This window comes from Myiozetetes cayanensis, unplaced genomic scaffold, assembly GCF_022539395.1.
Source record: "Myiozetetes cayanensis isolate MyiCay16 unplaced genomic scaffold, myiCay2020 scf26, whole genome shotgun sequence".
Classification (NCBI taxonomy): Eukaryota; Metazoa; Chordata; class Aves; order Passeriformes; family Tyrannidae; genus Myiozetetes; species Myiozetetes cayanensis.
Window position 1 is genome coordinate 6,737,225 of NW_026087477.1, and position 27,203 is coordinate 6,764,427.

General features: G+C 48.6%; 2 protein-coding genes across 2 annotated transcripts; one reads left to right on the forward strand and one right to left on the reverse strand.

Annotated features, from left to right (window-relative positions):
• The first annotated feature begins 7,803 nt into the window (after positions 1-7,803).
• NFILZ (NFIL3 like basic leucine zipper) lies at positions 7,804-8,679 on the forward strand. Its single transcript, XM_050321463.1, has one exon. It carries the CDS (start codon positions 7,804-7,806, stop codon positions 8,677-8,679), a length of 876 nt encoding a protein of 291 aa, XP_050177420.1.
• Positions 8,680-23,403: 14,724 nt separating this feature from the next.
• MUC16 (mucin 16, cell surface associated) lies at positions 23,404-26,954 on the reverse strand. The gene is made up of 7 exons (XM_050321527.1): positions 26,918-26,954; positions 26,284-26,447; positions 26,129-26,193; positions 25,372-25,547; positions 25,231-25,275; positions 24,452-24,531; positions 23,404-23,562 (listed from the first exon to the last, which is right to left on the reverse strand). Exons 1-7 carry the CDS (start codon positions 26,952-26,954, stop codon positions 23,464-23,466), a joined length of 666 nt encoding a protein of 221 aa, XP_050177484.1. The 3' UTR covers positions 23,404-23,463.
• Between the last annotated feature and the right edge of the window lie 249 nt (positions 26,955-27,203).

Here is a 27,203-nt window from a genome sequence, read left to right on the forward strand (position 1 = left end):
CTTATATTGAGCTACAGTGGGCAGGGATTCAGATTTCTTGGGTGCAGAGGCACGTTAAGAGAAGCAAATACCACGAAGACTTCATTATTTTGAGATTATTCTCAGCAGCAGCACTCACTGAGGCATCTGCAGACCAAGAAACGCAAAACTTGGTCAAAGGTCATCAGTACATTTTACCATCTTACAGTCTTTACAGTCTTACACATCTTCCTGTGAGCCCACAGGAAAGTTTAGAGGTCAGTTTGTTGCAAACCTGAGTAATACCTGAGCTGGTTTTGAGGCTTGTTACCATGAGAGTTGCAGCCTCAGGGCTGTGGGCTCTGACCACAAGGACTGAGGGATCAAGGAAGGCTCCATGCAGCGCTCTTGCAGCCGCTGGTTTTGTAATTTTGGGTGGGTTTGCATGGTTTGAAGCCTCTACCTCAAGACCAAAAGGCAAAATTAATCCTCCCAAGCTCCCAAAGCAACCACCCGTTGTGATTGAGCCGCAGGGACAGCGATGTAATATCTTTGAGCCAAGAAATGTAGTACAGTAGAAGGTTCAGTATGTCCTTCAGACCTGGAAGCTGTCGAGAAAAATGTGATTTTTGGGGAGTTCGGCATCTGTGGTTGTGGCCAGGCTTCAAGAACAATCCACTCCAGAGAATCCTTACGGGCTCTTGGAGTCTGAACAGACTGGGACTTTGGCACGGTGGGGGCTGTTTCTGAGTCACTTTTGGTTTGAATTTGAGTTTAAAGCGAGTCCTCCACCAGGAGCTGCCGCAGGAGTTGTTTGGCCCCGAGTTCATCGGGTTCTGCTCTGTTTTCTCCTTCTCTGCCTCCTTTCATCACCAGACCACGTTATTTCCCACTGAGATACAAGAAGTGAGTAAGAGCTGTTCCTCAACAGCTCCTGCTAACCACTGCTTTAGTGTGAACGTGAAATACTCAGGAATATGAGTAATTAGAATGAAGGCCTTTTATCTTCAACAGACCAGGAGGTTTAGAGAGTTCTCTCAGATACCACCAAACCACAGGGTTCTTTTTTTTTTTTTTTTTCCTATTACTGAGATGAAGAAGCAGCACCAAGGATCAAAACTTGTTTGTACAGTGGCAGCGGCCCTGGGAGAATTTTTCAGAGGTTTCTGTTGTAAAATCATCCCTTGAGCCTGGTTATTGTCTCATTTTATCGGGGTAAATTCTTATTAACTCCTGTGGGTCAGGCACTGATGTGCTGGAGGTGAACGGCTGAGTTCTGATTTAGTTCAGGGGGAACTAATTTAAGAGTGAAAAGAACTAGAATTAATATTAGAACTAATTTAAGAGTGAAAAATAGGCAGCTCTCAAGCTCCTTTAAATTAGTGTAAAGCAAGGACAGCTGGGCTCAAACTTTGTACTGATTTAGACTCTAAATTCTAAATTCTAAATTCTCTTCCCAGCTTAACAAAGGCAGGTAAACTGTGATGTTTCCATGTATTGGCTCTTATATAGGTGGGTGCTGAACAGAGTGTGATCATGAAACTGGGAATGAAAGTTTGATCCAAAAATTGCCTGGAGGGGAGGGAATTTCATAATGGAATTACATGTTTTATCAAAAGCAACTGGAAACTTCCTTCCCTTTGCTTGTTTAAAGTTATATTGGAAATCAAAGATATTGAAAATCAAGGGTACAAGTTATATTGAAAAACAAGTATTATATCGAAAATCAAATTTACAGTATATTCAATTTGTGTTGGATTCAAACACAGTCTGAGCATGGGGTTTAGTTTCAGGGAGTCTTGCAAGGAGAAGTTGATGATCCTTATGGATCCCTTTCAACTTGAGATATTCTGTGATTCTGGCATGGGAGTTTCACAGCAAATCACCCATTTTCACTTCAGAGTGAAGAACAGAAGTGCCCAACTCAGGGAAGATCTGCCAAGTCACTCTGTGCCCTTTTAAATTACATTATCTTCCCTATTCAATTTAAACAGATGTAGATTGATGCTCTGGATTTTCATCCTGGAGATTTTAGTGATGAATTCTCCTCTCAGCCGTGCTTTTAAACGAGGCATCAAACTCCAAATCATGATCAGTGGTTGCAGATATGAATTTGGGATATAAATAGGGTCAAACAAATAGATGTGAAGATTTAAGAATGATTTTGCAACTTATAGAAAGTGAAGCCAGAGCAAGAGGCAGAAAATTTTAGAATTAGCAAATTGAGAATAATAAAATACAGATGTTCACTATATTATGATAATCCACTTCATCCTGTCTTCTGATGCAAAGAAAAGATAAAACCCATGATACGGTTCAGTTGTGGAGCATCAAGAACCCTTGGGGTGGGTGGACCCTGCTTGGTCACCCACATGATCTTTTGCCTGATATTCCCTTGTGATTTCCTTATAATTATCTGCAATTGATTTTATGTTAAATTCTATTTATATTGTGGACCAATTTTCGTTGTCTCCGTTATCCTGAGGCAATGAGGTCCAACTTTCAGTCAGAAGATGTGCTTCCCTTTGCTCCTTTGAAATCCACTGCCTGATAATTCCATAAAAATGTTTTTTTATTCATGAGAAATATTGAGTTAACATTTCTGTTTAGAGAAACTGCTCTGAATCTGCAGCTGCTCTGGTGGCCCTTTGCAGGATCTGGTTTAATTTGACTCCATCCTTGGAAAAAAGAATAATCTGAGGGTCAAGGGCTTGGCACACTCACAGCAAAGGGAGGTTCACCAGCTGTTTTCTGTGTGGTTTGATTAAAGAAAAGTGTGTATCAGCTCAGAGATCTGCAATGAATCAGTTCCTGTGAGAGACGAGTTTTTTTTCTGGAGGGTTCTGCACAACCTGCTGGAAAGTACAATTCATCAATCTGCTCCTGTCTGCTGCTCAGAGGGGAGATAAGGGAAGAAAGGGAGATAAGTTTGAACAACTCTCTGAAGGCTGAGCCCTGACATGGTCCTCTGTCAGTGCAAAGAAACAGTTTTACCAGAAATGAGGATATTTTGAGCAGGCAGATGAAGAGCACGTACAAAACCCCTCAGTCCAGCACGCCCTCACTGCCACAGAGGTGGCAAATTCAACCAGGACACTGCACATTTAGCCCTTCACAGCTGATCAGATGCATTGTAGAGGTGGTAAGGATAATTTGATCATGTATCTTCATGTATTTAACAGTCTTTATATAAAAAAATGAGACTTGCTTTACGTCTGCTCAGAAATGCGAGAGGCTGGGAAAGCTCCTGGGCTGCTCCCTAGAGAAGCAGAACTTCAGAGAGATGCTCTGCATGAGCAGATCCAGCAGATTTAGTGCAAATCAGAGGTGAAAAATGAAGGAATGCCATCACCTGACAGCATTTTTGGTGCTTTCTCTCCGCTGGGGGTGCAGAGGACACAGAACATGGCCCATGTTCTGGCAGGACTTGGCTGAACGTCTTTCACTTTTTGGCCACAGGAGCAACAGATACCAAAGCACCTTTGGAGAGCACTGGTTGCATAATGCTCTTGGCCAAAATGTCCTGCTGTCATTGCTGGTATTAATGTCTCCAGCAGCCCTGTGGGTACAGGCTGAGTGTCACTGTGTGCACTCGACTGCTGGAGGCTGCGCTCGAGAAGAGCCCCGAGACACTTGTCGTGTGGGTATAGGTGTGACTTTGTGGGCTGCAGATATAAATAACAGGTAGAGCTTAGACTCTGTGGCCTAAACCTTGATGCTTTCACATACTGGCCCAGCTAAGCCTTCATTCCTTGACCTTAAAAGGCCAGATCCTGCCTCGGATAAGAACTTCCCCTGCCTCCCTCTCCACACCCAACCTTCTCCCAGAGCTTCCCACCTCCGACCCAGAGGAACTGTGTCCTCCCTCTGGTTTAGCTCCCTGGGCCCAACCCTCACTTCTCACTATTTCCCTTCCATTTGCTGCAAGTGTTGAGGTCTGAAGGAAATTCCCACCTTGGCAGAGCCAGATTGAGTGGGAGGGATTGAGCAAATGTGGGAAAGGTTAAACAAAATGAGTTTTCTGGAAGGTTCGTCGTTCCGGTTTGTCCTGACTTTCTGTTCTGTCTCACAAATGCCTCTTTTGGGTCACTTTTATTTCCCAAGCTTCCCAGCTCTACTGGACAGGGAATATTGGGTGCAATGACCTTGAAACTTCTCATAGGACCTCTTTACAGCACCAGGAGCAAGGGAAGGACAGGGAGAAAACAACCTGTTTTGTCCACTGTGGGTGATGAGTTTACACAGCAAAAAAGCCACCTGTTGATCTTTGACTCATTCAACAACAAGCCATGTCACATCCTAACCTGAAACATTCCTTGTAAGTGATTAAACCCTGAAAAAAACCGTATTTCTGCCTCTTGACACTGTGAGAAACCACAAGCACACTCGCTGAAATTCTCCTTTTGATGCTCTGAGCTCAGAAGAAATTTTGATCGAAAGCTGAAGGAATTACCCCAAACTTCTTTGTGCTAAAGGACATTCTTTGTTTTGGTTACACTCAGAACCTTTGCTTACTCTTTGAGGACAGTTGATAAATTCAAATAAATGTATTTAATTACAAAATCCCACTGATTTGAGCAGAGAATACTTTCGTGGGACTTGTCCTGATTTAAACCAGAACAAAACTCTGGTCACGCTGAGCAAACTGGGAGGGGGAAGAAATGTGGCTTTGTCAGTTTTGCAAGTCTGGGCTGTGCAGAGATCACTGCTGATGACAACCTGCCAGTTCTGAAGGTCTCTAAATCTGCATAAATAAATAGCTGATATTTCATCTGCAAGCAGCAGAATATTTAATCAGAGAGCTTCTACAGCAGTTTTCAGCTCGGTGTTGACATTTCTGCTGTGTGTGTGTGATGGAACTCCTTCACCTCCTTCACATCCACCCTCACATTGTTTGATTTTCCAAATCCTCCAGAGAGCTCTTCTGCCTCATTTGTTGGGTGCTGTCTTGGGATACCTTAAAAAGGGATCTGATTTTCAGGTTGAGATGAGACATTGGGAAGGAATTCTTGTCTGGGAGGGTGGGGAGGCCCTGGCACAGGTTGCCCAGAGCAGCTGTGGCTGCCCCTGGATCCCTGGAAGTGTCCAAGGCCAGGCTGGACAGGGCTTGGAGCAACCTGGGCTAGTGGAAGGTGTCCCTGCCCATGGCAGGGGGTGGAATAAAATGATCTTTGAGCTCCCTTCAAACCCAAACCTTTCTATGATGCTACAGACTTTTTATGATTCTATATTTTGCTTCCAGACTTTTTATGATTTATGACTTGGATTCTTAGGGAATCACTAGTTACTCTTGGAAAACCTGACCATTTCAGCTCATTTCTACGTGAAACTTTGAAAGTGAAGAACCCTGGAAATTTTCCAAACCTCCAGATGCAAAATCTGGGCGATGTTTAGGAGTTATTTACTTTCCACACCCGTGTGAACTCTTTTGGTTTGTGTTGATGTGAACGTTCAGGAAGAAAAGTGGAGCACCCAAACATCCTAATCTCTGTTTCTGTTTGTCTTGTGTTCAGAGGGACACACAGACCCTGCAATTCAAAATCCTGAATGATTTGGGCTTTATCGCCTTCTGCTTGAGGATGGTGATCCCTCCCTGAGAGGGAGCACTTCACGTCTGTCACACACAATAAATCGATTCCACAGGAAGGCTGGCTCTTAGTCACGTGGATTCTTAGCCCTGTTGGTTTGCAGGAGGTCACACACCACATTTTCACAGCTCACAACATCCGCCTGCACAAACCCATGCCACCCAAGAAGGGCCTGAGCTCTCACTTCGCCAGCACCTCTGAACATCTCCATTTCTTTCGACTCCTGAAATAGCTCTTGGAAATTTCTGGCTGGCTTTTGGAGGTAGTTTTGCTTTCTTTCCTCTGAGTTTGGGCACTTCTCAGCTCGAAACGTTTTATTTCTTGGGGGTAAGAGGGGAGGGACGTTTTCAGCCGAAAGTGTCGGCCAGGCCTCTTCCCCTCAACAGTCTGAGCAGCCCTGCCAGGAACCTCGATGATGCTGTGCCATGACTCAGAAAAGCACTTTGCAGTTCTGTAAACAGCTGCCCCTGTTTATTTGGTGTATTTGGTGAGCCCTGAGTGCGTTTCAGTGCTAATAAAAGCCTGGGGGGCACCTTGACCACCATCTGTGTGTTGGAGGTTTTGGGTCACAACAGGCATTTCAGGAGGTTGGAATGAAGGGCCTTGTGCAAGGGCTGGGGGGGATTGAAACGTGGCCAAAGCTCCAGTGCATCAGCTGCTAATCAAAGTGAAACAATCATGCCTTTCTTTACCATTTTAGGGCAATCCTATAGAGGTGATGGTTTATCAGGCTCCATGCTGATTGTCCCTCTGGCCCAGCTTTCTGTTGGTTGGGATTGCTCGGCCTGGAGAAGAGAAGGCTCCTGGTTGGAATTGTGGCCTTCCTGTTCCTGAAAGAGCTACAGGAAAGGTGGAGAGAGAATATTTGCAAGGGTCTGGACTGACAGGACAAGGGGGAATGGCTTCAAATTGAAAGAGAATAGGTTCAGATTAGATACTGGGAAGAAATTCTTCCTCGTGAGGGTGGGGAGGCCCTGGCACAGGTTGCCAAGTGAAGCTGTGGCTGCCCCTGGATCCCTGGAAGTGTCCAAGGCCAGGTTGGACGGGGCTTGGAGCAACCTGGGCTAGTGGAAGGTGTCCCTGCCCATGGCAGGGGGTGGAATGAGATGACCTTTAAGGTCCTTTCCAACCCAAACCATTCCATGATTTCCTTACAGATCTATCAAAATCACAGGCTTCACCAAATCCAGCTTTCCAGGGTGGGACAAGGGATTTTGGGGAAATCTGGGGGCTGAGTCCACTCAGAAGGTTCGTAATCCTGCTTCAGCTGCTGACTCGAGTACGTGACTGAGGTAAATCAGCTCTTCTCCCTGTGCCTCCCTTATCTGTGAAGCTGGGCTAAATGACTCTTGTTTCCTTTGTAAAGCATCTTGAGATTAGTGGGAGATAAGTACTAATTTGTATTATCTTGATTGAAGTTACTCAGGCAAAATGTTCGTGATTGTTCCCTGAGTCGGCAAAATACGTGGGGTTTAACTCTGCTCAGTCACACACATTTTTGGGTGTCCTGTGCTGGACTTTGCAGATGGTGGTGAGATGTGAGTGACTGACTTGCTGATACATCAGAATCTGAATATTTTGAGAGCGTGGCTGCAAACTGACAGAAATAACTGGGGGTGTCTCCAGTTTACGTGCGTGTGGTGCTGCACTGGCATGACTGGAATAGACACAAAACAATCACGTGGAGAGATTAATTTATTCATTACGTTAATGAACCTTCAGTGGTAATAGCTTGTGTTCTAGAGAACATCCAAAGGAAGGCAATAAAGATGGGGAAGGGTCTTGTTTTGAAGCCGTGTAAAGACACTGAGAGCACTTGGTGTGTTCAGCTGAAGAGGAGGAGACTGAGGGGAGACCTCACTGCAGTTCCCACTGCCTGGGCAGAGGCAGAGGAGGGGCAGGGACTGAGCTCTGCTCTGGGGGGACCAGGGACAGGAGCCAGGGAATGGTTGGAGCTGTGCCAGGGGGGTTGGGATGGATCCCAGGGAAAGGTTCTTCCCCCAGAGGGTGGTGGGCACTGCCCAGGCTCCCCAGGGCAGTGGGCACGACCCCAAGGCTGCCAGAGCTCCAGGAGCGTTTGGGCAACGCTCTGAGGGACGGGGGGGGATTGTTGGGGTGTCCTGGGCAGGGCTAAGGGTTGGACTGGATGATCCTTGTAGGTCCCATCCAACCCATCACACTCCATGACTCTGTGACCCTTCAGTGGCACCGTCTTTGTGTTCCAACCCCCAGCAGAGCCCCGGCCGCGTTCACCACCATGGAGAACTTCCCGGCCCCGCTGAGCTCCGTCACTGAGCTGACCCTCCGGCCCAGCAAGGCCCAGCTCCTGCTGGGCAAGGCCGGCGGTGCCTCCCGGCGCAAGCGGGAGTTCATGCCCGACGAGAAGAAGGACAACACGTACTGGGAGAAGCGGCGCAAGAACAACGAGGCCGCCAAGCGCTCGCGGGAGAAGCGGCGCCTCAACGACGTGGCCATGGAGAGCCAGCTGGCCGCCCTCAGCGAGGAGAACGCCGTGCTCAGGATGGAGCTGCTCTCCCTCAAGCTGCGCTTCGGGCTCGTCAGCCCGGGCAACACCCCCTACCAGGGCCGCTCGCTGGGGATCTGCCTCAGAGGGCACAGGGCCAGCTCCCCGCTCCCGGCGCTGGAGCCCTTGGTGGCAGAGTCCTGCTTCCCTGTGAGGAAGAGCTTCATGCCCAGGGTGGTGGAACCCGCTGACTTCTCCTATGAAACCTTTGGCCCGCCCAGGAACGTCCTGGGCTGTGAGTCGAAGCCGCTTCCCATGGACACGCCGGGCCTCCAGCAGCCAAAGAGGCTTGAGGCATCCCTGGGCTCTCCATTCCTCAGCTACCACTGCCCAGATAAACAGCCCTTCCCTTGGCCTTGGTCGGGCAGCTCGTGCCTGTTGTGCCCTTCCCCCGGCGCCACCGAGGTGAGCAAAGAAAGCAGCACCGCTGTGTCAGACGAAGATGATGAGCAGCAAGTGCCCAAGACTTCTCCTCCGCCCCCCTGCAGCCTGCCCTGCCCTTCTGAGGATCACCCGAAGGGCCGAAGCCACGCCGCCCTCCCTCACAAGCTCAGGATTAAGACCAAAGCCCTCAGCAGTTTGGAGGAGGGTGGCCTGGACTCCCACTGAGGCAGCAGAGGAATGAGCCATCATGAGGCCGGTGTAGGACTTTGGAAAGACATGAAGGGTTTGGAAGGATGGAGTGGGAGGGCAATGTCTCATTCGTCAAAGAGGGACGTGATTTTTCCATGCGTTTTTGCAAATGCCAGGGAGGGTTTCTAGGACTGGGCTGCTCCACCACAGCTCAAGTGCAGCTGGCCATGGTTGTTCCTCTTGGTGGGTGAGACCTGTCGGACACTGCAGTCCCTGAGTCCCACCTGGCAGCTCTGCTGACACAACAAGCTCAGGTGGGAGGTGTGAAGGGGCAGGAAGGGGCCAAGACAGTGGAGGTGGTTCCCACACCACGTAACACAACTGCAGCTGCTTGGGGTGGCAACCCTCGTGATCTTCTTTGCTTCATCATCACCTTCATCTCCACGGATGTGCTCAACTCTTAATTGCTCCACATGGGAAAATATTGATGGAAACAGCTTCAGACCCCTGGAGAAAATAAACAGGGATAGTGACTCTGTGACTGTGGATTTACACTGGCATGAAAGGAGAGCAGGACCTAGTCCACTTTATTCCCAGTTTATCATAATTTATCTTCAGAGACAATGAACTCTTTTTCTGTGACCACACATAGTATGGTCCAGAATATAATTTCATTTATATTTGCAATAGTCATTTTGAAAGACTAAATTTTCTATTTTTTTTTTAACTGAAATGCAAAAAAAAAAAATTAATTTTACTTTAGCTTCTTGCTTTTTAAAATAAGACATTTTCCAAAAATGATCTTTTCATATTTGGGCATTTCCCTTAGAAAACACAGGCAACTTTTACCTGTGCACATGTTGCACTTAGTGTACGTATTCCTAAATCTGCAGGGGTGTTCTCCCTGTCCATCCTGACTGCTTTGCCTTTGGGAAAGCCTCGGGAAAACCTTTGGGAAAGCCTCAGTGAGCAGCAGCCTCACAGAAGGTTCTAGAGCCTACTTGATGCTGTTCCTCAGCCACCTCAGTTTGCAGCCAAAGATAATTCTCAGGGACACATTCCAGGCACAGCCATAACCTCTTATCCTCTAGTTCTTCCATGCTTTGTCTTTTTTTTCCCAAGGAAAGGAGGCTGATGTGGTTTGGGTGGTGCTGTGGCCCGTCAGCCCCAAACATTTTTTGGCATGATGGACAAACAGAGCCCAACCTGATGATTCCATCAGCCCAATCTGGTGGAAGAAGACATCTCAAAGTGAATAAGCATCTCCAAAGTGTTCTCCTCTGCCCCAACCACGCATTTTCATGCAATCTACGGTGTTCCTAATAACAGCAAAGCTGCACTGCCTGCACTGACTTAATTTTATAGCTAAGAGAAACTTCCAGCAATGATAAGACCAGGTAAAAGGACAAACCAGACCACCTGCCATGGGATGGAACAAACCCTCAAATTGGTTTGGAAAGGAGAGCCCTGAGCTGTTCAAAGGGTCACCTGGGCTGGGGAGGTACCAACGTGTGCCTAATAAAAGTGTTTCCACAAGCTGCCAATGCTGTCCTGGCCTGTCTGTTGGGACTGAATCCACTCTGAAATTCCCTCCCTGGGAACAGCCAGCAGGAGAAATCCACTCCCTAGAGCCAAGCCCTGCTCAGCAACAGCACAGGGCACAATGAAGGGCACGGGTGAAGGGAGCTGTGGGGCACACACATGTATTTAAGAAGCTTCCCTTTACACACAGGCAGGACAGTTCCTAAAATACCAAAATTGAAACAGGTGCTCATGAGCAAGAAGCTGCAGTTTTAGGACAGAAGACAGCAAGCCTTTTTAACAGTATCACAACATCTATAAAACAGACACTGGAGCTTTCTAAATATCCTCCTTTCCTCCCCTTCCCCTTCAGAAGATATTTATCAGTGTTTACTAAAAACCAATTAGATATTATGAAGGTGCAAGAAAAGGATTTTTCAAGTAATGGTATAATATTTCAGGATTTTTTCTAGCTCAGCATTGGAATAGATAAAAAAGACTGTGAAATGCCACAGCAGCACACAGGCACGAACTCTAATTCTGTAATAAAATACTGTTGACCACTCCCTCTAATTTAGTTGGGGTTTCATTTCAGAAGATAAGTAGAGGGTGGTGGGCACTGCCCAGGCTCCCCAAGGCAGTGGGCACGGCCCCAAGGCTGCCAGAGCTCCAGGAGCATTTCGACAACGCTCTGAGGGACAGGGGAGGATTGTTGGGGTGTCCTGGGCAGGGCCAGGGTTGGACTTGGATGATCCCTGTGAGTCCCTCCCAGCTCAGAATATTCCGTGGTTCTGTGAATGTCCATCTCCCACATTTCTGTGCTGAGAGGGGTGCAGAGAACTGGGCAGAGCTTCCTGCTCAGGGCTGCCAGGGCATGAGGGGGCAGCTCTTCTGTACCCAGGGGCACGAGGGGAAACCAGAGCGGGGCAACCGCTCCTCAGGTGTGAAACTCCACGCAGTGATGCTTTTCAGATGAAAAGAAACCACAAGTGGTTCCATTTCCTGGCTCATTCCCTCTGTCCTCTCTTCCCCTCAGAGCTGGGAGGGACAGCCCACAGCAAGGAGGGGGCTCAGGGAGTATTTTGCCTCCTCCTCCCAACTCCTGCTCGTCCTCATCACTGGCAGGACCGGCTTTTCTCAGGGCTGGGCAGGGCTGTTCAAAGGGTCACCTGGGCTGGGGAGGTACCAACATGTGCCTAATAGAAGTCTTTCCACAAGCTGTCCTGGCCTGTCTGTTGGGACTGAATCCACTCTGAAATTCCCTCCTCGGGAACAGCCAGCAGGAGAAATCCACTCCCTGGAGCTGAGCCCTGCCCAGGAGCAGCACAGGGCACAATGAAGGGCACAAGTGAAGGGAGCTGTGGGGCTCACACCTTCCTGATTCCTCTGCCCATAAATGCGTTTGCCCCCTGCCTGAGAAACGGAGCAGTTTTTTCTCGGAGCTGGGCAGGGCTGGCTCTGTGTGCTGCAGAAGTTTCAGGGGGCAGCAATTCCCCTGAGGGGGTGTGAGGAGCTCAGCCTGCTCTGGAGGGTGGGTTTGGTGTTTGCAGGGAGGGGATGGCCCCCAGGATCTGCTGTACCTGCTGTACCCCAGGACCCTAATCCTGCTGTACCCCCTAACCCTGCTGTATTTCCTAACCTTGTTGTACTTCCTAATCCTGCTGTATATCCTAACCCTGCTGTACTTCCTAACTCTGCTGTACCCTCTAACCTTGTTGTATCTCCTAATCCTGCTGCACTTCCTACCCTTTTTGCACCTCCTAATCCCAGTGTACTTCCTAATCCTGCTGTACATCCTAATTCTACTGCACCTTCTAATCCTGCTGCCCCTCCTAACCCTGCTGTGTCTCCTATTCCTGCTGCACTTCCTACCCTTTTTGTACCTCCTAACCCTGCTGTACATCCTAATCCTGATGTACCCCCTAACCCTGCTGTATATCCTAATCCTACTGTACCCCCTAATCCTGCTGCCTCTCCCAACCCTGCTGTCCCTCCTAACCTCGCTGTACCCCCTAACCCTGCTGTACCTGCTGCCTGGGAGAGACAGCCCTGAGAGATTTAAACCTGCAGGTGCCCAAAGGTGTGTTTCTGGGGGGAGCAGGCAGAGCTGGGCTGAAAATGATGCAGCAATGAGTAACATTTCCTGTTTGCTGTGTCCCTGCTGTTGCACAAACCAAGGGCCAAACATGGCTTGGAGCTGGGGTTCGTGGCAGTGGGAGCTGTTGGGCCCCCGTGGAGGGAGAGGAAAGGTGGGACAGCAGCAGGAAAAGCAGTAGGAGTGGAGGAAAGGGTGTGCAATGAGCCAGCCCTGGCCCCACACCTGGCTCAGCTCACACCTCCTTACAAACCTTCACCACCCTTCTCTTGCTCCAGGTTTGGCTTTTCCTCCCCTCCAGGGAGGAGATCCACACAGGGAAGGTGTTTCCTCTCCCTCCACACCTGAATTTCTCCTTGTCCTGGAGAGTTTCCTACCTGAGGGGAGATCCAGCCATCTCTATCCGTTCTCCCATCCCCAAATCCCCCATTTAATAACATCCTCAGAGAAAAGTCATCATTGTACTGGTTGTTTCAGGTGATGGTGGCTGTGAGCCTTGCCTGCAAGGGAGCTGACCTGTTTCTTCTCCTGCTCAGGCTTAGAAGTTAATTCTTTAACTAGTCTTTGTTCCAGAGTAATCTCATATAGTTTTCAAGCTGCTAATTACTGGGCTGAGCATTATACAGTAAAAAAACCCACAACCCTCTGTGTGTTTTAAGAGGGGAAGACAAGGAAAATATTTCTTTTGTTTGTATCTCTTTGGAAAACTGTTCTAGTATTTTTTAATCTGCCTACCAGAATGGGAAAGAAGAAAGGGACATGTTACAGTTATCTAAATATACATCAATGGGAGAGCTGCAGAACCTGAGAGGGGAAAATTGCTCACTGGTTTCCACAACGCAGAACGAGTGAAAGTGGGCAGAGGCTTTAAAAACAAAAGCCAAAGGATGTACTTTTTTTTTTTTTTTTTAATGCAGCACGTGGTTAAACCAGGCAAATTATTGCCACAGGACGGGGTGGTAACATGGATATAAATGAGGGCAAAACAGTATTTCAGGGAGGATTAGCCTGTCGGGAGCAACTGGACACTGAGTGGTGATGAGACTTTGGCTTAGGATGCCCCAAAGCTCAGCAGGCTCAGCTCAGCTGCTGCTCTCACAGGTTTTTGGAAAGCATCCACCAGCTTTGGACACAACTGGCTGGAGCCAAAGTCTGATCCAAACGCTCCTCCATCCCTGTGCCTCTGAAAAGCGAATTTCTCTGTCCCCTGCTAAACTCCCAAACCCCCCTGACAAATCTCACACCTTTCAGGCTCTGTGTCACTTAGGCAGAGAAATGACTACAGAGGCTTCTCTTAAGAGCATGAGCTAATGGTGACCTTTAGCTCAGGCTTAGGACCCAAACTGAATCATTACTGAGGCAGGAAAAGTTAGGCAGCGACTTCTGGAAAGAGATGTTGCCCTCAGAGGAGCCTGTGGGGCTCCTGGTTGCACCTGTAAGGGCAATGCTGCTCCAAAAGTCTGTTTGAAATCGCATCTTGGTTATATTTCCATAGTTATAAAATAATTAGAAGGGAAAATTCCAAACCATATACAATTAGCAGTGTTAATCAGCTGTGGAAGGAACTGCATCGTGTCCCCCACTCACATAGGAGACCAGGGGACTTTAGCAATTGTCAGAGAGCTGAGAGGCTGAACTGGGGATTTTTCTTTTTTTGGCATTTGCCTCTAAATTTCTCTGATTCTGAGCAGCCTAAAAGTCAAGGGCTCTTATGAAGAATTTACTGGTATGGCTGTAGATGCAAGTGAAAAAGTAGTGTCCTCAGTGGAAGAAATGACTGGTTTTCATGCAGCTTTTGTTTTGTTCTGCAATGCTGATGTGTAGGGCTCATGATGAATAAGTATTAAATCTAAATAATTACTCTAATTTCACACCTGAATCTGGCTTGGGGAAAGGCTTGTTGTTAAACTGTTGTGTTTTTAGTACAGTGGCATTTCTTGCATCGTTGGGTTGGATGTTCTTTAAATAATGTTTCTCAGCCCCAAGCTGAGTTTCCCTTTTCCCATCCTGTAAGAGCCTTCCAGTTTAATCACACTGGTTTTAACAGGAAGGGTGTTGGAGAAACATGTTTGTGAAATACCACCAGGAAAACAGGGCAGGATTTTCATGCCCACCTGATTTTCAGGCTGTGGCAGAGCAGGGTGATGAGCTCCACTTCCCACACATCACTCAGGGTTTTGGTGTCTTTATTTCTGCTTCTTTCTGCCCAACTCCTTCATTTAGTGATGGCTGCAACAATCAGCTTGGACTAAAGTGTGGTCCAAGTCTTCCTAGAACCCCACAAAATGTCACATTTCTGGCTGAAATTCCCCAAAATTCCCCAGAACTCAAGTCTTACTGTGCTGGGTTAAACCTGGATGTTGTCTGCTATTCCTGTGCTTCTGTTCTATCCCTCTCTTTCCATGGATCCAGAGCTCTGGGGGCTGGCTCAGCACTGGTTCCTGCAGAGATCAACACCCTCCATCACATCTGGGGCACAGCTGGAATGCTCAGAAAGGTGTGGAGGGCTCTATCAGGTGCCCACGGCAGGGGGGGGTTGGATTCAGATCATCTTTAAGGTCCCTTCCAACCCTTCCACGTGCAGGTGCTGCTTTGGCCACACAAAACTCAGCTTTTTGGATGTCCAGCTGGGTCGTGGTGCCATCTGCAACCCAGGGGAGAGGGAAAGGAGAAGCCTGACAGAGGATTTCTTGCCTGCAGATGAAACCAGCTGCACTGTGGTGTGAAGAGCTTGGTGGTTGTTCCTGTGTGTCCACATCCCCCCAGGCAGGAGGGAAGAGCCCTGTCAGCCACATCTGTGGTGAGAGGGTGGGACACCAAGCACGGGAAAGGAGGCTCTGGTTGTTAGAAATCTGAGACCCCTTTCCTGTGCTTGGATTTTTCCCAGATCTCTGCTCTGTGGTGACTGGTGACAGGACCCCAGGGGACGGCTGGAGCTGTGTCAGGAAAGGTTTGGAATGGATATTGTGGAAAGGTCCTTCCCCCAGAGGGTGGTGGGCACTGCCCAGGCTCCCCAGGGCAGTGGGCACGGCCCCAAGGCTGCCAGAGCTCCAGGAGCGTTTGGACAAGGAGTGTTTGGATCTTTGGGGGGTGCTGGGCAGGGCTGGATGATCCTTGGAATGGATGGTCCTTGTGGATCACAGCTCAGGATGTTCCATGATTCTACAATTCCATGCCCTGACCCCTCTGCTGGGTTTCCACACCCATAACCCTGAATATTCAGTGGTGGCACAGACTCGTGGCTGTGGCTCAGGAAGAGATCAGAGGAAAAAAATTAGGGTTTTCTTGATCCCCCATGGATTTCCTAGGGAATTCAGCCACAGGATGTCAGTGCAGCAATCCAGATGTGGCCTCCTGGTCACCCCCAGCTCCAGATGTGCTGCCTCTGCATTCTTTGCACTCGAGCTAAAGGACAGGGAAATCCCTCCTGGGCAGTTTTCCTGCTCATCAGCAATTACAGCTGCTGAGGGAATTTTCTTTTTCCTCCCTGGCAGGTGAAAGCCACATGAGCTGATAATGGTTTTCACGTTGTCAGCATTTCCCTCCCTCCACCCCCCCAAAAAACGTCAGGGGTTTAAGTTTGAAGTTGCACCTATTTATTTCTGTAGCCAAAATGAAAGAGGGGGAGAATCTCTTTACTGTAATTTGCTTGGCAAATCTGGGGAGGGAGGGGTGGGAATGGCTCAAGATAAAACAACCTTTCTAGGGAATGTTTTGCCAAGAGCTGGATGGGATTATTCAATTAATTCCTACTGTAATTGTCTGTCTTTGTTAATCTCCTTCTGGACCAAATGGGAAAGTGAGGCATGTCTGATGACACCAGGGATTCATCCTCTATAAGACCCAGGTCCATTAATGCACAAGTTATATCAAAACTTTCTTATTTTCTCTAACCCAGGGCAATTTTCCTCGTTGCCTCAGCATTTTTCCTGCTGGCATAAATAATCTTCCTGAATTGCTCAGTGTTTGAAAGCAGTGGGAATAAAAAAAAAGCTTGAAAATGAGGAGGGAAAGGAACAGCAAAACACAAAATCCAGAAGGGAATAGAGGTGCTGTTGCATTATTTATTCCATGCCTTGAAGAAACAGGGAAACCAATCCCTTTTGGTGAACACCACTGTGAAATTTGAGTGTGATCTGCCCACAGTTTGTGCCCCAGGTGTGGGGGGTGAATTGAAGGACCTGTTTGAGCCCCACAGTCACCCTAAAATTCTGAACAACTGCACAGCCACACAAAACCAGCTGCAGAGTCCCGGGTGGCCTCGTATTTGTCACAAGAGGATTAATTATATTTGCAGCACAACCACAGGGCTTGAGGCTCCTGAGCCCCCAACTATGGACTCTCCCCACCCAACTGGGCAGAATTTGGGAGATTTCCTTTAAAACATGCCACTTTCTCATGCTTGGAGGATGCTGGTGATGCTCTGAGGATGCTGGTGATGCTTTGAGGATGCTGGTGATGCTCTGAGGATGCAGAGGATGTTGATGTGGCTGCACTGCAGGAGGGGCTGGGAGGTGTGGGGGGAGGCAGCTGGTGCTCAGAGCATCTCACTGGGCACATACCCACAGCCTGGACATCTGGTGAAGGGGGGAATTCACCTCCTGTAAACACTCAGTGGGTTGGATTTTAGTTCTTAGCCTAAATCCAAGCCAAGGTGCCACTCCCAGGGCTGTGCTCTTCTGCCTCTGCTGCCAAAGCTGAAGAAGCTGAGCTGGATTTGGGCTGCAAATACTAAAGCTCTGCCCTCTCTGGGGCTGTGAAATGTGGACTAAGCGGGAAGATTTAAGTTATTTAGGTTTCTTATAATCTTTTTGACCCAGATCCTAAAGAGCTGGGGAGGGGCTTCATTGAGAGGGTCTCAGGAGTCTTTGGGGACATTTGGTGACAAGAGCTGAGTCTCCCCAGGAGAGAACAAGCAGCTTCCTCTCCTTATTTTCTGGGGCACTTGGCACTAGAGCAGCAGTTGAAAGCCCTTAATGAGTCAGAGTCACTTTCATCAGAAAAAACCTATTTCAGTTCTTAATGCCTTCGAAGCAGAGGCTGCAACGTCAGGAGTTTAAAGGGGTTTGATTTAAAAAAAAAAAAAAAAGCCTCTTATTATCTTTTTAAAGAGAATTAACACAGAGCTGAGTGCCCAGAGTGAGGCAGTCAGAGCATGAGGAGCTCTGGGCACCCACAGTGATGCCTCCTTGCCTAAGGGGTGGTTTCACAGCCCCCTCCTCACCCTCAGTCCTCCCTCAGGAAACAGTGGTGGGTTTTTTTCTCTGTCTCAGGGATTCTCCTCCCTTTCTACCCCTTCCCAGGGCACCTGCAGGGAGACAACCTCCGAGTGTGCAGAAATCTGTAACAACGGGACAGCCAAAGTGATGCTCGTGGCCAGCTCCTCTGAGAAAGTTCAGCTCCACCCACCCTCCCAATAAATCTGGCCCAAGGATGGCAAGAAACGAGGCTGATTTCCAAGTCCTGGGTGCCACAGGGAGGTTTTGGCTGCTTTTTTTTACCGCTGAAGAGATTTTGCAGCGCAGGGGTGGGGGTGGTGGCTGTGGATGGAGCAGCTCCGGGCACAGCACAGCAGCACAGCCACAGCCACAGGCTCTCGCTGGGGAAACACGGGAGATTTCGGCAAGTGGGGAGCGGGAGGAGGAAAAAAACACACGAGTGAAAGGGAAGGGAGCGGAAAGGCAGCATTTAAAGGTTAACACTTGCCCCAGGCGAGAGGAGGTGAATGTCTGTGCTCTTAAATAGCATTTGCTGACGAGGTTGTCTCACAGCTCTTTGCTTTGGGGTTTTTCTTCTTAAAAGACCGATTATGTCCCTTTTTTTTTTTCCACTGTACTTGCTCACACCCCGGTGATTAGGGAGCCTGCTGTACATCACTGTGACATCTCCGGCCGTCACCACCTTCCCGGTGCGGTAACATTAGTTCACACCTCCCACACTCGGCGCATTTCTTTCACACAGCAAGAACAAACCCGGCGGGAGAGGGAGATTACGGCAGAAAAATACTTTCCGCTGAATTACCGCAAAAATCACACCGGCCCTTTCCTCCTGGGCCGTCCCTTCCCGCAGACGTGAGGATGAGGGGGTTTTACATCCCGGTTTTAGAGGGGTCCCGGGGGGTTTGCTGTGTCACTGAGCTCATGGGGGTTGCCCTGTGAGCCCTGAGCCTGTGATGTGCTGGTGGGTGATTAATTCACAGTGTGTATTTTTATCACTTTATATATTATGTAAATTATTTATAGGATTTATACTATTTTATATATTTATATAGAATACATTTATTTATATAATTTCAAAATTATATAATTTCTCTATGTATTTAATTAAAGTAATAATCATAATAATTTAAATTATTATTATTATATATTTATATATTTATATACTCGCGTGTACTATAAACACATATATTTATTTGTATACATTTTTATAATTTATGTATTATATAATTTATATTATTTTATATATTTATATCTAATACATTTATTTATATAAATATATATTTGTCTCAATTAATTTAATTAAATTAATTAATTTAATTAAATTAAATTTAATTAATAATCAAAATTAATAATAAAATAATAATAATTATTATTTAAATTAATATAATTACTTCATATTTATATGGTCACATATACTATATATACATTATATATTTATTTGTATACATTTATATATTTTATATATTATATAATTCATATGATATAATTTATATCACTTGATATATTATATAAACATATATTTTATGTGTCATTTTATATACAAATATACATTATTTATATAATCATACCTCTGAGAAGATGAGAGGGTGATCAGCGAATCACAGGATGTCCTGAGCTGGCTGGGTGTCCCAAGGACCATCCAGTCCAACTCCTGGCCCTGCCCAGGGCACCCCAACAATCCCCCCTGTCCCTCAGAGCGTTGTCCAAACGCTCCAGGAGCTCTGGCAGCCTTGGGGCCGTGCCCACTGCCCTGGGGAGCCTGGGCAGTGCCCACCACCCTCTGGGGGAAGATCAGTGGTGGCAGTGCCCAGGTTCTCACAGGGAGTGGGCAGGGTCCCTGCAGAGATGGGGGGCAACAACATCCCCAGGGGGAGGGGACACATTCCATGGGGCTCCATCACCAGTGGGACTGGAGGGAATGTCACAAAGGGAACCGTGACATCACCAGCTCTGAGGTGGTGCCAATGGAACCCCTGCCCTGGCAACAGACCCTGTGCTGGGGGGTCTCACCAGGCACCTCTGCCCTGCCCCCAAAAAGACCCAGACGTGCCTTGCTGGGGCAGGTCCTGGCTCTGTCTGCACCTGCAGGAGAAGGTGGGGCTGTGATGGTGCCCCAGGTGGGCTCCAGGCCCTGCACCACTGGGAGGCTCTTCAGACCCGGTAAGGTGGGCTGGGAAGGGGTGGTTACAGAGCAGGGAGGCACCTCCAGCTCCACAGATGGCATTTTCCACCTCTGTGCCCCGAGCAAGGTCAGTCCCACTGGGATTCCCAAGGCTGTTTGAGCAGGGTGTAGGTGACACCAAACCCACCCAGATGACACCAAACCCACCCAGATGACACCAAACCCCCCCAGCTGACACCAGGCTATAGGACCTGTGTGCTGTGGTCACTGTCTGGCCCTTTGCAGCACAGATCCAGCTGCTTTTCCAACAGGGAAGCCCCAGCAAGTGCTGAAACTTTGTATTGCCTCTGTGCTCCTTTCACGGGTGCTTTGGGCAAACTCCCAAGTGAAGCATAAAAATGCAATTTCCTAATTTTCTTCCTCCTGCTGCCCCTAAATCTGTTTTTTTTTTTTTACCAGAGAGGACTGGGTGAGTTTGTGCAAAGGCCCAGCAGTGGCTCAGAGGGAAATTTGTATTTGCTTCTTGAAGGCTGATGGGAGGGGAATAGAATTCAGCGATCGGTGCTGACAAAATGATGCATTTGCTGATAAATCAGCCATTTCACAAATTAAATGGCAGGCTGGGCACCCTGGGGCTCTCCTGGCTGCCCCAGGCTGAGGTTCCCAGTGGAGCAGGGCAGGGGAAAGGCTGATGAGATGTAATTAGTGATGGAGGAATTGGGGGCAGGGGGAGCAGGAAGGATATGCCCTTTCCTAGGGAGCTGTAAATCCCAGCAGTGAAGCTGGGACCAGGTGGGAGATGGGGTGGGTGGTCTGGATCCTGCAGTGGACCAGCAGCTCAGGTTGTTCCTGTTTTTCCCGAGGAGGGTGGAACAGGAGGGAGTTCTGCTGCTGGGAAATGGTGCTGGGTGGGTGCTGAGAACACGAGGTTACAGAGGTGTCTGAGTGTGTGAGTCCCTGAAGGGTGTCCTTGCTGCACAAAGGGCTTTTTGGCCTCTGTTTCCAAAGCAGATGGAGCATTTTCCTAACTTTGAGAGCCAAATTGCCAAGGAATTGCTGGGGAGAATGATGAGAGGCAGCTGAATCTTATCTCTGCACTTCAGGCTTGTTTCCAGTGTTCAGCACGAAGTGTTTAAAGAGCCGAAAAGGAGATTGATAAACTGTGTCTGACTTGACAGCGATTACCAAGGCAGTGCCAGGCAGGTCCAGAACGGGAGAAGAGGTGATCCTGGTGCTGCCAAATGCCAGTTCACACCCTGGTAGCAGCAGGGACTCTGAGATGAGTGGAGTGAGGACAAATACGAGGATAGACATGCTTAGGAACAAGCCCTGGTGCATCCACAGGGGAAGAGGGGCAGTAAAGGCAAAGGTTGTGCTGGGGGAGTGACTGTGCAGGGGAGGTGCTGCAGGATGGAACCGGCTCTGGGGCACATTCCTGAGGTCCAACTGCTCATCTTCACCCACTGAGGGTGGCAGGCTGAGCCACCTGTGTCACTGTTCAGCCCCGCAGCAAACGTTGGCTTGGTGTCCAGCCATAACTTGGAGCTCGCTGCAACACCAGGCAGGGAGCTCCAAGAGGTTTTCCCCCCCTCTTGGTGCCCCTTCCAGGTGTAGTTTTGGCTCTTAATTTTGGGGGTTGGGGTTTGACTCCCTGCCCCTGCTGGCAGAGCTGTGTGTGGGGTTGGAGGCAGCTGGCACAGCCTGGTCTGCCAGGGAGTTGCTGGTGCCAGGGGGGGATGTTTGGCATGTTCCTGCAGAAAGGAATGTCTGAACAATTCCTTAGGGAAATGGGGTCTCACAGGAAGGTTTCCTTGGCTCCTTGGATCCCCATGAACAGGTCAGGCAGAGCTGGGTGCTGCTGTGTTGCATCAGGGCCGAAGCTTTCCTGCATTGGATCAGCTCCATGTGCCCCGTGCTCCCAGTTTGTCCTGGGCCTGGAGTTCTTCCCTGGGAAACTGCTGGATTTTCTGCCTTCCCTTTTGTCCCTGAGCTGGACAGTGGTGCCATCTCTGCCCTGCTGAGTGTGCTGGACCTCTCCTCTGGTCCCAGCAAATCCTGGGAAGATCCTGTGGGAAGGGGTGACGTGGCTCATGGTGCCGAGGGGCAGCTCTTCCCCCGTGGCCGTGGTGTACAAAAGAAAATTCAGAATATCTACCAAACAGGTCCAAAAAACAGCCCCTTCCTCTCCCAGTGCTCACTGCCACATTTCCACAGCCTGTGGCACCACCTGTGTGTTTCTGGGAGTAAGAAACTCTGTGGGGAGAGGGGAACCAGGGTGAAGGAGACAGAGGTGCAGCAGAGACAGCTGGATGAAGATCCAGGGGGTTTCCCAGGGCTGCCCAGGCAGGAGCTGGTGATCTAAAGGCATAAAGATGTGCCAGGGGGGCTGGGATGGATCTCAGGGAAAGGTTCTTCCCCCAGAGGGTGGTGGGCACTGCCCAGGCTCCCCAGGGCAGTGGGCACGGCCCCAAGGCTGCCAGAGCTCCAGGAGTGTTTGGACAACGCTCTGAGGGACAGGGGGGGATTGTTGGGGTGTCCTGGGCAGGGACAGGGGTTGGATTGGTGATCCTTGTGGGTCCCTCCCAGCTCAGGATATCCCAGGATTCTATGATTAGACCCAGCTTTTCCTGAGTGCCCCTGGTCAGACCCCAAGCTGGGAAGTCCTTCCCACTCCCAGAGTTCCTGTCACAGGTTGGCAGCTCCAGCCAGGACACGCTGGGGGACAGGACACCCGTGGGGGTGTTTTGCAAGCAGCTCTGCAGGCATTTTAATCTGATGTTTGCCGACAACAATTGGGGCTTGAAAGCCTTTGTTTGATCGGGCAAACAGGTTTCTAATCCTCTGGGGAGGAAACTGAGCCGGGGACAACGAACTGGTCCAACCTGAGCTTCACTTTGAAAGCCCAAAAGTCAGTTTGGTTTCGTGGAAACGTCGCCTGGAGTGGGAGGATTAACGACTAACCGTGGTTTCATTAATTCTAATGCTTTCATTTTCAGTGGAGAGCTCATCTATTGGTAGTATCATAATTATATAGAGATCAGCTCTGTCTCCTGCAGAGAGTTGGGGCAGAAAATGAGACTTTTGGGGCGATTTTGTCTGGCTGAGATGAGCTGGAGGGGCAGAAGAAGGTCCTGGTCCCTGGATCAGCCCCCACGCTCTGGGCTGACAACCAAGGAGCAAACCCCCAGGGATTTCCACAGGGCTTAATTTGTGATTTGGGGTGAAAAGTGTTGACACAGAGGAAATAACGACTTTGTGGCAGTAAAATGTGGCCTTTATTCAACTGGAATCAATCACCAAAGGCACGGCCTGGCCGTGCCCCGCTCGGATTTAACAATGCATCTGCACATCATCCCTTGTCATAATTATAAATAGAAATATTTTAATTAATTTAAGATACGAAACAGTGTAGATAATTTAAGGTATTTACATTTCAAAAGCTAAGTCATGACACAGCTAAAATCTAGGTGAAATTTCTAAGGCTACAACAGTCAGTCCCCAAAAATCTATAAATTAGTATAATTTTAAGCCTTTTTCAGAAAACTGACATTAACACTGAAGGGCCTTGCAAACTGCAGCTCTTTAAGAGTAGAACTTGACCTTTTTGTGGTCTTTATTTTCTGTTGGTTGTGCCATAGTATAAAACACTGCAGTGCTTTAAAAAAAAAACCACTTTCCTCAGCATCTGCATTGTTGGCAGTTTCCTGTAGTATGAAAATAATTCTGGCAATAGTGCAAAGATCCGTCTCAAGATGAGAGGAAAACGCTGAGAATAATTTATTAAAGAAACATTTCTCTAGTATTTATAAATATCTTTCCTTCATCAGTGGACAAACAGGTCTGTGAGGACCCGACTTCATCTGTCAATGCACTTTTCCTGTGCTCAGGTGTGGGAAGTACAACCCGTACAAGCCTTGCTGGACCTGGTACAGGTGGGACTTTCTCCTCAGGCAAGAGATGACCTGGAGGGAAAAGGACAAAAATTAATGGCAAAAATAGGAATCTGTGCTTTGCCCATCATCAGATGCCTCCAAACCACTTGGGGAATGAGAGGTTTGTCCAAAGCTGTGAGGATGACACTGGCACAACCCCCAGCTCTGAGATGGAGGTTCTTCCTATCCTAAATCTCCCTGGCTCTGGAATTGTCACTCCTGAACCTCTCAGGAGAGCAATTCTTCTTCTCTGCAGATTTAGCTCTTCCCTTCAGCTGCTGCAAAGCAAACAGCTGCTTCTGAAAACTGTGCTGTTAAGATTTTGATGCCCATCAAACCACCCCCAGAGATGGGAAGAGGGTTTTCCCCTGCCTTTTCCAGGCATATGCAGCTGGAGTTCGGCCCTGCCAGGCTGCAAAACCTGCAGGTTAAGAGCACTGAGGAGGAAATTCTAGGTGTGGTCATTAAACACGTCGTCTCTGGCCCTCCCTTGCCTGTAACCCGATCGTTCTGCAGATACTGAACAGGGAAGAGGTTTTAAGAAGCGCTGCAGGGCATGCCCTAATTCCACCTGTCATCTTGGGCTCGCCCTCACCTTTGGGTTGCTGTTTTTCTCTCTGCAAAAAAACTCGAGCTCAGCCACGACCGACCCTGCTGCTTTTCTAGAAAGAAGATCCTGCTCCCTGTCCTAGAAATCTACTCAGCTGGATAGAAATTCCCTTCCCCATCCCCTCCTGTGCTCAAAGCCCTGGGAAGAGCCGGCGGTAACAACAGGATTTGGCACCTCGTTTGCTATTGGGAGGTTGAATATTGTTCCCACTGGGCTTCTTGGGAATGTGAATGTCCCTCCTGTGAGCCCCCAGGTGTCTGGGCACTGCTGGAGCCCAGGGACAGGTGGGACAGCAAAGGGGACACTTACCAGGAAGCATAAGAAGAGGAGGAGGATGAAGCCAAGCAGGGTGAAAATGCAGATGAGGATGATGGCCCAGAACTGAAGCTCTGCAAAGGGACAATAAGGGCACATCAGGGTTTTGGACTCGTCCACAGGGGATTCAGAGTGGGAAATCTCACCCTGGCGAAGTTCAACAGCACTGAGGCCAAATGACAGGAACTTGGATAAAATGGAGTGAGGGTCTGAGGATCTACCACTCTAAATGTGACAGTCAGAGCCCTCAGAGGGCTTCAGGGATGTTCAGAGGGACAAAGTTCTCTCTTAGCTGCTGGCTGGGCTCTTTTGGGGAAGGGGACAGGGCTAAGGGTGGCAGCAAAAGCTGTAGTTAATTTGCAAGTGTGTTTCTGGTGCACAAAAAAATGCAACACTTCAGAGGACTTTTTTTCTTTCTCCTGCTTGCTGTTGGTTCTGGGGTGGTGGCTGTGCTTACACCACCATATCTGGGGGGTTTTAGATTTTATTTTTTTATAAATACTGCAGTTATAAACATTTATTGATGTCAGAGCTTTAAACCATCTTCCCAACTTGGATTGGTTTTGCCTGTCCTTCATCTCCTCAGCCTGGCTGGCTCTGGTGGTACCCACTGTTTGCTGCCAGCCTACCAAGAGGCCTAGACTTTGGGTCTCTTCCATGGGTTTAGTCTCCATTTCCAGGGTCCAGCCTCCATTTCAAGGCATGTAATGCTAATTTATTCTAGTTCAAATCTTCAGTGGCTGTAGGGTCAATCCCTCCCAAAAAGCACTTACCAGATCTTTCGGGCTCCGGTTCATCTGTCTTGAGTGGAGAATAACCTGGAAAAAAAAAGAGTGGGACAGATGAGAAACAGAAGCCTCTGGAGCTGATTAAACCCAAGAAGAATCCCCCAAATGTCCCTGCAGAGCTCTCACCTTCAACAACCAGGCTCTGCTCCTCCAGCTCGTAGCTGGGGCCCAGCTTGGTGAACCCCTGGGTCAGTTGTTTCAGCTCCTCAAACACCTCTTGCTTTTGTAAAGTCCCTGACAGGGGATCCAGGGTGAACTTGCAGATGGAGAAGACATCTGTGTATCCTTTCCCATGGACAGGCCTGGAGGGTGACAGGCACAGAGTCATTGTGGGGGAGAGAGGAGGAAGCAGAGCTGAGTAGGAGATTCAGGTTTGCAGGTGTCTCAGCATTGTTTTATTAGCAAGGGGATCACTTTTTGAGTTTATTCCAGACGAGACAGGAGCCCTTGCAGCCTCGTGAAACCACCCACTGAGTTAATCCCCATTTCTAAGAGGTAAATCAACTCGGCTTCTTTGTTCCTCCAGAGAGGTGTTGGAGACACACAGGCAGATCCTGTCCCCGGGCGGGGTCAGTCCCGCTGATCGCTTTGCTGATGTGTGTCGGTGGAATTTTAGTGTGCTTGAGTGCTTGAAATAAGAGAAAGAAACGTGTTTGTTTTCCTCCGGAATTGTTTATGCTTTGCAAGCACGGAAACAAAACCACCTCCCCTTCGGACAGAAACCTTTTGTGGTAAGAGAAGAACCTCAATGAAGGTGCCTCCCGTGTGTCAACCGGAGCACAAAGGCCGCCAGTGAGGCGTGAACAACCCGCTATGACCCTGAATGCCCTCCCGGGCTGCTCTTTGGGGCGCAAGGAAAAGCCACTTTCCAAGCAGGACTCACCCAAAACTCTCCACGGTACAGCCGGCGAAGTGCTCCTTCAGGTGGCTGGTCCTGAACACATCGAGCTGATGGGAGAAACGGAACAGTGGATGAAAACAGAGTCAGTTTAACTCATCCTTCGGGCAGGCAGCTCGAGCTACAGCTGCTCATTTCACCTCTTTCTCGATCTTCTCCTTGTTCACTTGGTACACGTGTGACCTGGGGTCCTGCAGCTGTGGCGAGAAGGGCAGGTTGGAGATCCGGAAATTCAAGCCGAAGTTTTCCTTCCCGGACTTGAGGGGTGTTTTGTAAGTTGCCGCCTCGATGGCTAATTCCAAGGCTGGAAATGGAGGGGGAAAAGCCAGTCTGAATTCCAGCAGAGAGAAAATGGGGCTCTTCCACCAAAGACTTTTCACTGGTCTAAGATAAACAGAACTGAATTTAACTGGGGTCTGACAGGAAATTCCCAATCAGTCCTTCAGCCACTCCTTTATTTGGGATGCTGTAGGTTGGAAAAAACACCCTGGAAGTCTGTTTATCTCTGAATGGTCGAAGTTCTGATGAGTAGATGCCACTTCATGTTCTAATCATTTAATACTGAATAACACCTTAATAATGAGTAACATCTTAAAATAGAATAATGCCTTAAAATTGAGTAACACCTTAATACTGAATAACACCTCAATCTTGAGTAACAACTTATTGATAAGTTATGATAATAACTTATCATTAACTTATCAAAACAAGACCTTAAGCCATTGAAGACTGAAGGGTTACACTGAGCCAGACTAAATGTCTGAATGGCCCAACTTAGAGCTGAACTCAGCGATTCAACTGAAAACCACATTTATTTCCGCTCTGATAGGCCAGAAATGGGGAATTCTGAGCATTCCGTGGCAAAATGAGGTGACTGGGGGGACCCTGGGCAGAGATTTGAGCTCTACATACTGTCCACTGAGAATTCCTGCAGGCTGTAGCTGCTCCCCAGCCACAGTCCAGTTTCATTGGAGGTCCCATCCTGGAAGGTCCTTTCAACCACAGCCCTGTTGATGTTGGGTTCAGGCTGGAAGAAGCACTGGCAGTCGACCACTATGGA